This window comes from Gopherus flavomarginatus, chromosome 1 (genome assembly GCF_025201925.1).
Source record: "Gopherus flavomarginatus isolate rGopFla2 chromosome 1, rGopFla2.mat.asm, whole genome shotgun sequence".
Lineage (NCBI taxonomy): Eukaryota > Metazoa > Chordata > Testudines > Testudinidae > Gopherus > Gopherus flavomarginatus.
This window is the reverse complement of record NC_066617.1, coordinates 273,781,261-273,796,865: the sequence shown is the minus strand read 5'-3', so window position 1 is coordinate 273,796,865 and position 15,605 is coordinate 273,781,261. Positions and strand designations below refer to the sequence as shown.

General features: G+C 41.0%; 1 protein-coding gene across 1 annotated transcript in view; it reads left to right on the top strand.

The window, feature by feature from the left end:
- DNAJC3 (DnaJ heat shock protein family (Hsp40) member C3) overlaps positions 1-15,605 on the top strand; it is a 79,992-nt gene that overhangs the window by 42,056 nt on the left and 22,331 nt on the right. Inside the window, exons 5-6 of the mRNA XM_050949317.1 lie at positions 10,581-10,733; positions 13,415-13,596. Coding sequence (XP_050805274.1) covers positions 10,581-10,733; positions 13,415-13,596 — 335 coding nt within the window. The remainder of the gene's footprint in view (positions 1-10,580; positions 10,734-13,414; positions 13,597-15,605) is intronic.

The following is a 15,605-nucleotide window of genomic DNA, read 5'->3' as shown; positions in this document are numbered from 1 at the left end:
CAAGCTAGAGATAATGAGGTTAGTTCAATCAGGGAGGATGAGGCCCTGTTCTAGCAGTTGAGGTGTGAAAACCAAGAGAGGAGAAACTGGTTCTGTAGTTGGCAAGCCATTCACAGTCTTTGTTTAATCCTGAGTTGATGATGTCAAATTTGCAGATGAACTGAAGCTCAGCAGTTTGTCTTTGAAGTCTGGTCCTGAAGTTTTTTTGCTGCAGGATGGCCACCTTAAGGTCTGCTATAGTATGGCCAGGGAGGTTGAAGGGTTCTCCTACAGGTTTTTGTATATTGCCATTCCTAATATCTGATTTGTGTCCATTTATCCTTTTCCGTAGAGACTGTCCAGTTTGGCCGATGTACATAGCAGAGGGGCATTGCTGGCATATGATGGTGTATATTACATTGGTGGATGTGCAGGTGAATGAACCGGTGATGGTGTGGCTGATCTGGTTAGGTCCTGTGATGGTGTCGCTGGTGTAGATATGTGGGCAGAGCTGGCATCGAGGTTTGTTGCATGGATTGGTTCCTGAGCTAGAGTTACTATGGTGCAGTGTGCAGTTACTGTGAGAATATGTTTCAGGTTGGCAGGTTGCCTGTGGGCGAGGACTGGCCTGCCACCCAAGGCCTGTGAAAGTGTGGGATCATTGTCCAGGATGGGTTGTAGATTCCTGATGATGCGTTGGAGGGGTTTTAGCTGGGGACTGTATGTGACGGCCAGTGGAGTCCTGTTGGTTTCTTTCTTGGGTTTGTCTTGCAGTAGGAGGCTTCTGGGTACATGTCTGGCTCTGTTGATCTGTTTCCTTATTTCCTCGTGCGGGTTCTGTAGTTTTGAGAATGCTTGGTGGAGATTATGTAGGTGTTGGTCTCTGTCTGAGGGGTTAGAGCAGATGCGGTTGTACCTCAATGCTTGGCTGTAGACAATGGATTGTGTCATGTGCCCAGGATGGAAGCTGGAGGCATGAAGGTAGGCATAGCGGTCGGCTTGTTTTTGGTATAGGGTGGTGTTAATGTGACCATCACTTATTTGCACCGTGGTGTCTAGGAAGTGGACCTTCCATGTAGATTGGTCCAGGCTGAGGTTGATGGTGGGGTGGAAGCTGTTGAAATCGTGGTGGAATTTTTCCAGAGTCTCCTTCCCATGTGTCCAGATGATGATGATGTCATCAATGTAGCGTAGGTAGAACACTTCAACCTCCCTGGCCACACTATAGCAGACCTTAAGGTCATGCTCCAAAACGTCTGTCAGCCTATAAGATGCCACAGGATTCTTTGCTGCTTTTACAGATCCAGACGAACATGGCTACCCCTCTGATACTTGTATGTATATATATCTTCTTACAATGTTTCATTCTATGCATCTGATGAAGTGGGTTGTAGCCTACGAAAGCTTATGCTCAAATAATCTGGTAGTCTCTAATATGTTAAAAGTATGCCTGTTCTTTAAGCTAATGGAGTAACTGATAGCAGTAGTAGGTTGTTATCCTCTGTGTGGTATGGGACTAGAGTGGGATGGGAGGCTTCGCTGGTGGGTTTCACAGATATTTGCTGAAGGTAAAGGGATGGTGAGACTCAAGAATCTTGAGTTCCATTTGAGGCTCTGGAGAGTCTGCCTGTTCTTCTGCCCCATCCTCTGACTTATCAGTGTCCCAGTACTGTCTCTTCCTCCCCTCTGGCTTCTTGTCCCAGTCTCTTTGTGCAGCAAGTCCTAGTCTTAGTCTTTCAGACTCCCTGTCCTAGTCATCTCTTTCCTGGCTCCTTATCAAGTCTTTCTCACTTACCCTGTGTCATAAACAGATAGCTAAGGGTTAATGTCTCTTTCACCTGAAGCACCTGACCAGAGGACCAATCAGGAAACCGGATTTTTTTGAACTCTGGGTGGAGGGAAGTTTGTGTCTGAGTCTTTGTTTTCTGTCTGCCTGCTTTCTCTGAGCTTTGGAGAAGTAGTTTCTGCTTTCTAATCTTCTGTTTCCAAGTTGTGAGTACCAAAGAGTTTGTTTCTTTTGTATTTACATGAATATAGTGGCTGGAGTGCTTTGATTTGTATTCTTTTTGAATAAGGCTGTTTATTCATATTTCTTTTAAGCAATTGACCCTGTATTTGTCACCTTAATACAGAGAGACCATTTGTATGTATTTTTCTTTCTTTCTTATATAAAGCTTTCTTTTAAGACCTGTTGAAGTTTTCTTTACTGGGAAATTTCAGGGAAATTGAGTCTGTACTCACCAGGGAATTGGTGGGAGGAAGAAGTCAGAGGGAAGTGTTTTTTTTGTTCCAGGACTGGAATTAGAGGGGGTGAAATCACTCTGTGTAGATTCACGGAGCTTGTGTCTGTGTATCTCTCTAGGAGTACCTGGAGGGGGGAAGGGAAAAAGGATTATTTCCCTTTGTTGTGAGACTCAAGGGATTTGGGTCTTGGGGTCCCCAGGGAAGGTTTTCCAGGGGGACCAGAGTGCCCCAAAACACTCTCTAATTTTTTGGGTGGTGGCAGCAGTACCCACTCCAAGCTGGTAACTAAGCTTGGAGGTTTTTCATGCTAACCCCCATATTTTGGACGCTAAGGTCCAAATCTGGGACTAAAGGTATGATACCCTGGCTGCAAGTCATGCCCCTCCCTGCTATGCCCAGGTTTCCTGTCCCCAGGAGTTCCCAATTCCAATCTTTCTTCCTCGGTTCCTCATCCAATCTCCATGTCTTACCTCCTCACCCCCCACCCCACCTCGTTCCTTAACTCAGTCTCTTTGCCCAGCCAGTCCCAGGTCTTCCTTCTCATTCTGGCTCCTCATCAGATCTGTCTCCTCTCCCCTCCCACATCTTACTCGTTTTCATTCCCAGTCTCCTTTCCTAGCCAGCCAATATCAGCCACCCCTGCTGCTTTTCTGATCTCATTCCCCCCACAGTTCCCCAGACCACCACCACCACCACCTACTGACTCCCAGTTGATTTCTCACTGCCCAAGCTTCTTGTCCCAATCCGCTTCCCCGCACTCCTTCCTTCTGGCAGGTCTTATCCCCTCTGCTTTCAGATCAGCTGGCTTCCTTTTTCATGTTACCTGGGTCTAGGAGGGAGATCTTTGAGGAAGCACAGGAGAGGCAGTTCAGATACCTGGACCTGGCGTGATCCACAGCAGCTCAGAGTTGCAATTGCTTCAGACACAGGATGAGCAGCGACATTCCTGCTCTGCCTGTGTCTGAAGCATGCTAAGCGTGGATGGAATTTTCAGGGACTTTATTTGCTAAAAATCTAAGAACTCTGTACTCTGTGTGTGGGTGCATGTGGAAACTGTAATTTGACTTCTCTTCCCCGTTACCCACCCAGAGGCTTATCACTTGGTCAAATTTGGGCAGATTTTCATGGGGAAGACAAAATACATATCCGTGACACAAAGGCTGCCCCCAGACAAATTTCAAGTGTCTGCTCCAGAGCATGGGGGTGGTAGAACTCTTCAAAGAAAATATTGCCAATCTTTTTTTTTGAGCAAACAATGTGTTTTTCCATACACTGATCTTGGAAAGGGCTGAACTGTTCTGACTGAAATTTCCCAGAGAAATCAACCTGAGGCAGAAGCCCATCATGGAAAATCTCAGCTCAGGTGGTTAAAGTTAAGCAAAAGTATAAGGAACTGAAAACAGTGTTATAATGGGAATCATTGGGCAACGTTAATAGGTAGAGCTGGTAACATTTCCAACTTCAGCTACTGCATTGGAGTCTTGGGGTTTAGAGATTTTTTTTTTTCTATAGTATCATGACAGCTATAGTGGGATAGCTTTGCTGAATAAATAACACAATCCTGACCCAAAGAATTTACAATTCCAAGGAGCAAGTAGATACTATACAGTGCAGTAGATTGTTGAATTGGCTTCGAGTGACACATGATCACTTTAGGTTAACTAAGCGAGCCTAGTGAATAAAGTGCAAATGGTTCCCATATAGTTTATTTCTAAAATCATTCTGGTTCATTTGTGCTCCTTCATTTGTGCTCCTTGTCACTGTTAATATACTAATTAAGCTGTAATAAGTGATATCTTGATTACTTACATTATCCCGTGAAGATAATAGAATCATGAAAATGTAGTGTTGGAAGGGACCTTGAGAGGTCATCAAGTCCAGGCCACAGCACTGGAGGCAGGATCAAGTCAACCTAGACCATCCCTCACAGGTTTTTGTCCAAACTGTTCTTAAAAATCTCCAGTGATGGTCTGACACGGAGGCCCAGTGGTGGTTCACTACTCTGTCAGCAACTCTTGTCAGGCTTGAAATACTCATCACATCTAACATGCTTGTCATGAGATATGCCCAAAAGGTGACATGGAAAACTAATAACTCACTGATCTTTAATATTTTTGCATGATATGTGTGTAGGGTGTGTAGACAAAGTTATGGATTTGTGTTAGAATTTTATGTTCTTAAAATGTGTTTTGGCCCATTCATAAGCCCAGTCTGCCCTAGATAAAGGAATGTATATTTGCTTGTCTGACCAGCCTGGTCATTAGGCGCAGAGAATGAAGGTACATTTACATGCAAGGTAAACAGAGCCATCAGGAGAGCAACCTGGGGGAAGATGACCACTTAACAGTCTTCCCCCACTTAACAAATGGGGGAAGGAGACTGCACTCCCAGGAAGTCTTCCTGCCTCTTGAAGCAGGGTCCATGCACTTTGGGAATTTATAAGGAGAGAGAAAATGCTCTTTTGGCATCCTTCACCTGAAGAGACAAAGAAACTGAGCAGTATGAGATCTGTGAAGGGTCCTACCAGAGATTCTGGTCAGCCATGGTGGAAAAGACTTGATGAGAAACACTTCTTTGAACAAGACAATCTAATCCATTAGGTTTTAGTCTTAAAAGCCTATGTTTGTTCTTGTTTGCATGTAACCCTTTCTGTCCGTATACCTTTATACTTAATCCTATGTCCTTTTGTTAAATAAACTTTTGTGTTATTTTTCCTGTGTTCAGTGCACTGATTGAAGGGAAGACTGTGTTAATACCAGTTAAGATAACAGGTTGCAGTGTATTGTCTCTTTAAAGGAGCAACAAATGTAATTACTTTTGGGAGTGTTCAGTAAGAGGGCTGGATGGTGTCAAGAGACATCTCTGGGGAACTTCATTTGGGGTTCATTGTTCCTTACTGGCAAGGCAAGGTTTGAACTGGGAGAGTTCTAACGAGTTTGCTTGCAAGGCAGATAATCTGGCAAATCATGGTGGTGTCACACATCTTAGCAGTAGTAAAACTTTTCACCTGCTGACCCTGAGAGGGGCAATGCAGTAACTCACAATTCTGGGAGTTTGTGCTGATTGTTGCAGATGGGGATTCCACAACCTCCCTTGGAAGCCTATTCCAGAGCTTAACTACCCTTATAGTTAGCAAGTTTTTCCTAATATCTAACCTTAGATATTCCTTGCTGCAGATTAATCCCTTTACTACACCGCTACCCTGATATAATGCGGCCCAATATAACATGAATTGGATATAATGCAGTAAAGCAGTGCTTGGCGGGGGGATGGGGTGGGGCCACGCAGTCCAGTGGATCTAAGCAAGTTTGATATAACGTGGTTTCACCTATAACACGGTAAGATTTTTTTTGCTCCCGAGGACAGCGTCATATTGGGGTAGAGGTGTACGTGTCCTACCTTCAGTAGACTTGAACAAGTGGCCCCGTCCTCTTTTAACAGCCCTTAACATATTTGACTGTTATGAGTCTCTCCCCTCCCCCATCTTCTTTTCTCAAGAGTAAACATGCCCAATTTTTTTAAACTTTCTCTATAGGCCAGATTTTCGAAACCTTTTATCGTTTTTGTTGCTTTCCTCTAGACTGTCTCAACTTTGTCCCCATCTTTCTGTAAGTGTGGTACCCTGAATTGAACACAAGCCTCTAGCTGGGGCTTCACCAGTGCTGAACAGAGTGAGACAATTACCTTCTGTGTCTTACATATAAAACTCCTGTTGTTAAACCCCAGAATATTAGCCTTTCTCACAGCTGCATCATATTGTTGACTTGTATTCAGTTTATGATGCACTATAACCTACAGATTATTTTCAGAAGTACTGCCACCTAGCCAGTTACTTCCTATTTTATGGTTGTGCAGTTAATTTTTTTCCTTCGTAAGTCAAGTACTTTGCACTTGCTTTTATTGAATTTCATCTTGTTGATTTCAGACTAGTTCTCCAATTTCTCAAGGTCATTTTGAATTCTAATCCTCTCCTCTGAAGTGCATGCACCCGTCCCAGCTTGGTGTTATCCGCATATTTTTATAAGCGCACACTCCACTCTGTTATCCAAGTCCATTAATGAAAATACTGAATAATACTGGACCCAGGACCGATCCCTGTGGGGGCCCTCTACGTGTGTCAGCGAACCATTGATAACTACTTTGTTTTTCAATCAGTTGTACACCCACCTTACATTAATTCAATTTAGAGCACATTTCTCTAGTTTGCTTATGAGAATATCAAGTGGGTCTGTAAACAGTCTTACTAAATAAAAATCAAGACCTATCACTTCTACAACTCTAGCCCTATCTGCTGGGCCAGTAACCCTGTCACAGGAGGAAATTAGGTTGATTTTGCATGCTTTGTTCTTGACAAATCATGTTGGTGATTCCTTATTACACTATTATCCTCTAGGTGTTTACTGATTGTTTAATAATTGGTTCCAGTATCTTTCCGTATATTGAAGTTAGGCTGACTGGTCTATAATTCCCTCAATCCTCTTTGTTCCCTTTTTTAATGTTAGGTACCATGTTTGTCCTTCTGTAGTCCTCTAGTTACCTTTTCCTTTCCTTCCCCAACCCCATACCTCTTATCTCTTCCAAAGGAGGAATAGGTAGGGAGAACTGTCCATCATTCTTGGCTTGCTTGTTAAGAGGAGTATGGAGGATGACGTCATTCTCCTAGTCTTCTCTTTACTCGGAGAAAGTTTTTATTTTTATTTTTTTTATTCCCCCTTCCCCTCCCTCCCTTTCCCAGAGTTGTGAACATTGCAGATAAATCCTGTCTAGTGCACCTAGTAGGGGCAGCCTTATGATGAAAAACATTGTTTCAGTAACCCCTAAATACTGTTTTTGTCTCATTGTGTATGAGGGGGAAGGAAATAGTCTTTACTTGGTAACCTGTGTCAGGTTGGGAGAAGTTATCGTTAAACATGGCTGTCACTTATCACCACAACTTCAGCTGCAGTGCTCTTGTGCCTGCACTGGATCAGCATCTGAATTGTGTAGCTATAACACTGATGCTTCGGATTTATTCACAGTTTCCTTTAGTATCAGCTATGTATGTCTCCAGGAATTTTGGTTTGCATTAAGTGCTCTGTAATAGCTCACAGTGCAATAGGGTGGTCAGGGTCAAGGAACAATGGTATAACTGTTTACTATAATTAATGAACAAAAACTTCTATGGTTAGAAATTCACTTTAAACATATATTTAAAATTCATTTAAAAAAACCACTAGTTAGGCAACATTAGCATCCAGGGCAACCTTGATTCACATGCCATAGGGAAGGAAAGAATAAGGACCTAGACGATGATTAGGTGGGGTGAATAGTGGGGAGGGCAAAAGCAGCAGGCTGCAGAGGGATGGCCAGAGGTGGTACAGAAACAAGGACCCAGAGATGGGGAGTGGAGGGCACTGATGAGGGAAGCAGGGTCTTTTGGTACCAGGGGTTTATTGGCTTAACCTTCAGACCAACCCTCTAGTAACGCCCACATGAATTTACAGGAACATGCACTCAACAATTAACTCCTTTATACCTCCAGTATACAGCCACCCATGCTGAACACCTCCAGTTGTGCAAAAGCACTGTGCTCTAACCACAGCATTTTGTAGGTAGTAATAATAGATTAGATTTTGGAAATAAAAGTAATACTTTGATGCTGCAGTTGTGACCTCTAGTGGCAGTAGAGGAATCAAAGGGCATTGCATATTATGGTAATCAGTATTTGACCTGGAAATATATAGAGAAGTTTCTAATATGTAGTGAAGCAAGTATGTGGCGAGGGAGAAGGATATATCCAAGTTAAAATGAACACTATGAACCATACTCCTGTCACACAAGTTCCTGAAGTTTACCTTTGTGTGTATTTTATTTTTGTCAGATTTTGCTAAACCATGTGTGCTATGATTTTTGACTTCTGAAGTAGTTATGTAATCCTGAGAAACTGAAATATGTTTCTAGTCCCAGCTTGAATTTTAAAGCCTATTGCTTCATTCATGCCTACTGGTAGAGAAGAGATTACACCAGTCCTGTTCTTTTTTTTCTTGATGTCTCATTCATAATGTGTCAAAAAGACATTGTTTATATACTTGGTAGGTTCTATTCCTTGCTACAGTAAACATAGAAAAGATGCAGGTTTTGTTAACCTGATAAGCAGTGTGCAAATGGGAATATGTTGTAAAATGCTTTCCCTCCCTCTTCCCTTTCTCCAGCCCCATTCTGCACCCACCTTGAAGTCAGGCTCGTTTTGTTGGGTAATCCCAACACGTATTAGGACTTGAAATAAAATAAATGATTCAGTGCAGAAAAATACTGAATTTGGGTGTGTATTGTTTTGGAATGTCTTCATTGATAGAAACGTACTCGAGGATCATCCTAGGTTTTTAGCTGGTTGTATCATATGATTTAATGTAGTCGGGGCCTTGCCAAAGCGCATAGAAAACAATGGGATTTGAATCAGATCTTTAGTTTTATATCACTAGAATTGACAACTCTTTTCCCACCGCAGAATATGATCGTCAGTTCTTGTGATCTCTGAAGCTTTGTCCTTCCCCCTACCCATCTGAACTCTGTCAGGGATTATTTGTGATTCCTCGCTTGCTTGTCCCTGCATTCAGTTAGTAAAGGGAATGAGGAAGATGCATGGCTATTTCATTCTTGCTGGCTGTAGAGGAATTCCCTAATCATGATGATAATTTTTTTTTCAAACTGGGAGAATAAAAATATATTCTTTATGATCACAAGCCCAGACTTGTTGAGACTTCAGAATTTTGGAAGCAAAAACAAAATAACAATGGCAAACAAGTTATATTTTTCTGATTTGTTCCAAAAACCTGATAAATTGATGACTAACTCTACCACTAAATCTCATTGATGGGCGACAATTATTTCTCTTCTTCAGAAAGCTTTTGGTTTTGAATACATTTCACCTAACTGCAGTACTTGAGCAAATCAGAGTTTCTCACTTTGAATGATTACTTATCTCAGAAAAATATTTTACTTTTCTGTGGACTCCAAAATAGTAATTTGATTCAACTGTGTGCCCAGTTTACACTACCTATAACTCTCCAAGTTGTTTCACTCGGATGGTGTTCTTTACTACCCTCTGCTAATGCCTTTTGTTTAGTGTTCTGCATGGAATGTTTGCTTGCCTTTTTTCCAGTTACGAGATCTGTTTAGAGAAATGAAGCTTTCCCAGCTAACGTAGTTGGCCTGTTTTTTGGCAGGTGAAGAGCCCAATCTCCCTACTGAGATAAAAGAGAAGGATGTTGAGATTAGAGAGAGAATAAATGGGTTCAAAAGAGTTTTTTTTTGCCATTGATTTCAGTGGGGCCAGGATTTAACTCCTGGCCTCTGCCTTGGTGAATCTTTCTCAGGATTTAGGTAACAGAATAAAGAGGCCTCTTCTCCAGTGCAAAATGAAATGTCTAACATTGGGTTTGGATTCTTATCTATTTTGGAGTATGACCTACATGACTTAATGGCAAATGAGATCACATCCACCTGCCCTCATTGTGTAAAAATCTTTTGTCATTGAGTGCTTGGGGACCACTCATAGTGATCCGTCCCTCTCCAACTCTTATTCTAGGCTATGATCTTCATTCCTGCCAAATGCAAAGCACCGACCCCACATATGGACAGCTTCTTGGGATGAAAGGGGATAGCCAAAATCCACCCAGTCTCTTCAAACAATAAATTGTCACAGTAGTGTCAGAGAACCTGTATTGGTGGTTGTCCAGTCAGAAGGAGTGTGTCTGGGAACCAAGGGCCTTCAGGCTTTGTCTAAAAGAAGATTTTTGTGAAGTCTGACATTTCTTGGTTTCCAGAGTCCAGGAGTTCTCAACTGATTTTATATGAACCCTCCTTGGATTTAAAACATCTGTATCTATTGCTTTGGCCATCCTTTCTAAGGAGGTGTGACAGTTGCATCTCTACAGTAACATTGAACTAGTCACAATAAATTCATTATGTAAATATACCTGATTTTCCAGTGAGGCTTCTAATACATCAGACAGGTAAATCCTCTACTAACCTTGTAGTACTGTATAAAAGAATCCTGTATTTTGTATCTGCCTAATGGGAGAGATGGATTAAGTAGAACACAGTTGAGGAGGTATACTACATAGGAATGAAGTGTCAAAGTGATGAACTTTTAGTACAGAGCAAAAGGACCTGGATTTTTCTGGATTATAACAGTTTCTGCAGTGGCAAAGAACTCTCTCTCATCCCAACTAGAAACGTTTCCAAGGGAGTTTTAAATGATTCAGTTCACTTCAGCAGCATCTTTGATTTGTTCTCCATAGTACGAGATGGTTAATAGAACAAAATCAGACCTTCAGAAACCAGTGTTCAGTCTCTCTTTTTGTTAATATTTACAGCTCAAATCTAATCCCAGTGATAATGAGGAAAAGGAAGCCCGGACTCAACTGATGAAATCTGATGAGTTGCAGCGCCTGCATTCACAGGCACAGTCTCTGTATCGTCAGGAGGATTATACTACTGCTATAAGTCTCCTTGATGGGATTCTAGAAGTAAGTTCTACATAAAATATAATTGAAGAGAAATAAGAATTTCTGTCTGTGGTAGATGTGTATGTTTCTTTTTTAACATAGAACTTTGAAGTTTGCACTAATGCGAAAACATCATGTGTTGCTGGCTCTATCCTACTGAGCACTGTCCACTTCCATTGGGGTCATTGGGAGCTAAGGATTGTTGACATCGGGCAGGACAGAGTTCTAAAGAAAAGGAGATTGTGGATTTAGTGTTGGGGAAGTGCTCCATTTTAACCTAGCCTTCTGGTATAGATGACTTTTTGTTAATACTTTTTTGTGCTTAAATTTCTTGTCCTTTCCCTCAGTCCAAAGTTCAGTATTCTTGGGACATGGTGGTTTGAATGGAATTTTACCAGTATGAAAAAGGTGTGTCACATAATTTAAATTTTATCAGTCATCCTGCAGTTATCCAAGAAACTCAAATGGGTTGAACTTAGTACTTAGTGTGTATGTACATTCTCAGTGAGAACTGCGTACTTTCCTCACTTGGGGAGGTAGGGGAAACTGGGTAGAGAAAAGTAGTGAAGGATAGTATGCAGATAACGTACATACTGGTATCCATACGCACATCCTTATCCTCAGATACCCGAATTGTAGTATCCCGTCTTAATGTTTGACTCATAGACTCATAGACTCTAGGACTGGAAGGGACCTCGAGAGGTCATAGAGTCCAGTCCCCTGCCCTCATGGCAGGACCAAATACTGTCTAGACCATCCCTAATAGACATTTATCTAACCTACTCTTAAATATCTCCAGAGATGGAGATTCCACAACTTCCCTAGGCAATCTATTCCAGTGTTTAACTACCCTGACAGTTAGGAACTTTTTCCTAATGTCCAACCTAAATCTCCCTTGCTGCAGTTTAAGCCCATTGCTTCTTGTTCTATCATTGGAGGCTAAGGTGAACAAGTTTTCTCCCTTCTCCTGATGACACCCTTTTAGATACCTGAAAACTGCTATCATGACTCTTCAGGCATTGGTCACATATTCAGATGTGGGCAACTCAAAAGTGTACTAGCATGCTGTTTTTCATTTTTTTTTCTAAAAAATGTAAGAAAATATTACAAAACTCCTGGCTCAGATTTTTAGACACATTCTGTTACAGTGCACAAAGCATCTATGACATGCATGTAATATTAGAAATACATGAGACAAAATTAATGTTGCTGTGAGAGCCGTAACTTTGAGTGTTTTCACTCTTGTTTGACATTTAATGATGATGGTAAAGTACAGATAATGCAGAATTGTCAGCCATTATCTGTACTCATTAAATTACACAAATTTGGTATAGAAAGACTTAAATTTACATAATTCTAACTTTTTTTTGATCCAGGATGTAAGTTAAATACCAGAATTAATATTGGCGTTTTCTGTAATCTAAAGATTAGGCATGCTTGCTTAATGATAGTTCATTACTGTGCTTCTGAGAAGTGTCCTTTATCTACAAAATAAATTACTCTTATTTGCCTTTATACTCAGTCTAGCTAGGACTGAAATTTTATAAATGACTCATGTACAATTCCCTGAAAAAGAACTTTAATAAATAAAAATGTATATACTCGATTCCTAATTTAAAGTTTGATCTGGTAACCTAGTTGCCTTTTGTAACTTAGTTGTACATACTCTCTATTGCTTTATTAAACGTTTTAAAGACAGTTTTCTCATATGTCAAAATATGTACATTGCTTTTATGCACTGTTGAAGTTGCTTTGTATGGATATTACAGACAAATCCTTCAAGCCCAAAACAGTAATAAAAGAATTAGTGGATTATCTGTTTAAGGTAAATGTAATTATATCTATATTGCAATCATACTCTTATTTTTATCATTATAACTATTCAGAGTAAGGTGGTATCTCCCCGAGTCCCCTCTGTTAAATGTAACAAAATGATATACCCTCAAGTAGCATATCACATTAACGTCAATCATTTGTCAATTTTAGCATTTATTTCTTAACTGTAAAAGAGTCAAAGTGTGGTAAGGGGTGGAATGGGGGGAGGGGCTGTTTTAAGATTAAACCTAGTCCTCTAAAACTGAATTAAGAAAAACATGATATGTTTTTTGGTTTTATGCCTTGTCATTTTTTGACAACAAACCCCTCCTACATATTTATTTCAGAAGGAGAAACTCATTTTTATATCCAGGAAAAACATTAACAGTCGATTATTAGAGAGAGATGGTGGTTGTTCCTCTCTAAACCTGTACTGCCAAAAGTAAGGACAGACCTGCACAGACCATGTTGATATAGAAACCTCCTTCAGATGTCTATTTGGATAGTAGACACGTCAGCCATCACAATTCTTATCTTCCGTAGTAATGGGGGGAAGTTGTAATAGTTTAGGATTCCAGTCTCCCTCCTTCAGGCTCACACTGTCCCAGTTCTTTCCAGCAGTGCTGAGAGTTCAAGCATGCCCCCCTGAGTAGGCTCATCTGCTGGGTTACAAATCACATTTCTAAATAACTTGTTTTCTGTTATCTTTTGGAGGAATGGCTTTGAAATATCCCTGCTCTCTAGGAAGTGCATTGATGTTAAATTTCAAGCACTCTACATGAGTAGAACACTGATTCATCACAAGAGGCAATATGAAATTAGGTAGGATTTAAAAACAAGTGAAATGCTTATAGATCAAAGTCTAGCTTTCATTGTGGTTTCTCAAGGTTTGCGTTTGGGATGCAGAGCTGCGGGAGCTTCGAGCTGAATGCTATATAAAGGAAGGAGAACCAGGCAAAGCCATTAGTGACTTAAAAGCTGCGACCAAACTGAAGAATGATAACACTGAAGCCTTCTATAAAATCAGCACAATATACTACCAGTTGGGGGACCATGAACTGTCACTCAGGTAAGTTTACCATTGTTTGTAGTAGCAAAAATTAAAACACAAAGCCCAAGGCAAGGAAGTTGGACCCATCTGCTATAGTGAAAGGCAAAATAAGTGAGTGGCAGGATTAGTGCAGACACTTTTTTGTCAACGTAGTTATTGTGTGGAAGTACTCATTGGCCTGTCTCTCTACAGTTCTTGTTTATCAGTGTTTTAGCACAAGATATGGTGCCTGGAACTCTGCATAAGATGTACACTAATAATTAAAATAACCTAATAAAGTCTGGTGTTTGTTGCATCTCTATGAGTAGAGGCTGCAGCTGCTCTAGTGGCTCAGAAAAAGCCAGCTAGTCTGCCAAACAAAAGAAAATGGGCAGAGTGAAAAATAGTGAAGAAGGGTGGCCAGATTGGCCAAGAATGAACTCATCCAAATACAGCTGAAAGGCCTTCCCTGGAGAGCTCTTGCAAATGTATTTGGAGAATATTTCATAGATAGTCTCTAAGTGGAAAAACCTACTCGCATATGGATACAGATGAGACTTGGAGATTGAGACTGGAGACAGTCCAGATGGTCTCAACTGCTTTGAAAAAGACCATAGTCATTGAAACACTTTGGGTTTAGAGATCAAGGACTCAGTATACTATCAACAAATACTTTCCTTTTCAGTGCCATCTGTGTTGTCTTCTCTCTTCTAGTTCCCAGATCATTCAGACCCCATCTCACATGTACTCAGATTGAGGTTCATTCAGACTAAGTCTGGCAAGAAGGCAACGTCCATTGCTTTCACTTACATAATAAAAGCTGGATAGGAGGCATCTTCTGGAAGAGAGTCTACTCCCTGCTGTCTGTCACAGAGTACTTCTACTGAAAAGCAACTGCTGAGTCAGAGATTGGGGAAATTGAGAGAACAGGGGGTTGCAGCTTACTATCCTGAGTTTTCTTTAGGTTTCTCTCCTTTCCTTGTTAGTAGAGTGAATGTCAGAATGAATGAGGGCAGGGATTTTGGAAACCTCAAATGATTGTGGTTCTCTACTTAAGCCTGGGTATTTATTTCATGCTAATATGGATCCCCTTCCAGCAGGTTGGTATCTCTAAGGGTGAAGATTGTATCCCCTCCCAACCCCCCACCTTGTTGAGGTAACCTTGGATAGCTATACATCAGTGAACCCCACTTGTTGGGGTATGGATCAGCATTCACGTCACACTCCCTGTCAGTGCCCGGGCTGGGAAGGCTAATGATCCAACTAGCGGACCAAATTCAGTGATGAATCCTGGTCACGGGCCACCCGTGTCATGCTGTGCATATGCTAAGAAGACGACAACCCCACTTGTTCTCTTTTCTTCAAGGATAGAGAGATTATTTTGTCTCTTAGGACATTCATGCCACATCAGTTTTCTTCCCATTCATGGCCAAATCCAAACTGTAAGTGCAATTAAGCAAAACACTGTTTGAAACGTACAGTGGAGAGAAGTTATCCATAAAAGCAAAAAGAAGCATCTGCACTCACTGTTCTGGGATGTGAAAAACGGGCTAGAGTATGTTAGGAGATTCAGTTAGAAAGATAAAAGTTTTGTAGCTCTGGGACTTCATGAGTTAGGTTACTACTACTCTTCAGGCCCCCAAGTTCATGTCTGTTCCTTTGATTGTCCCTTCCTTTTAGTTTGTCTTGGCTTCATGCAATAAGGACTTTACTTTGCTCTTAGCAGAGACATATATCAGCATTTTCATTATCCTTTTGAGACATGACATAAGACATGACAGGATGACAGCTGTACCAATCCAAGACTTTCCTTATTAGCACCATTGCATTTAGAGATTTCAAAGAACACTGGCCTATTTCAAAATATACAGCTCCTGCTGCATGGGTTCTAGGCGAAATAAGCATTGTCTGAAGAGGTTTTTAAAAATTAAACTGACATCTTTTGAGTCAAGTATCCGAGTCCCACCAGAGTGGTCTGCCCTGGTTTAGGAGGCGTACAATTTTTTTATGCTAACATGGACTGTAATGGTATCTGTGGAGGAAGAATA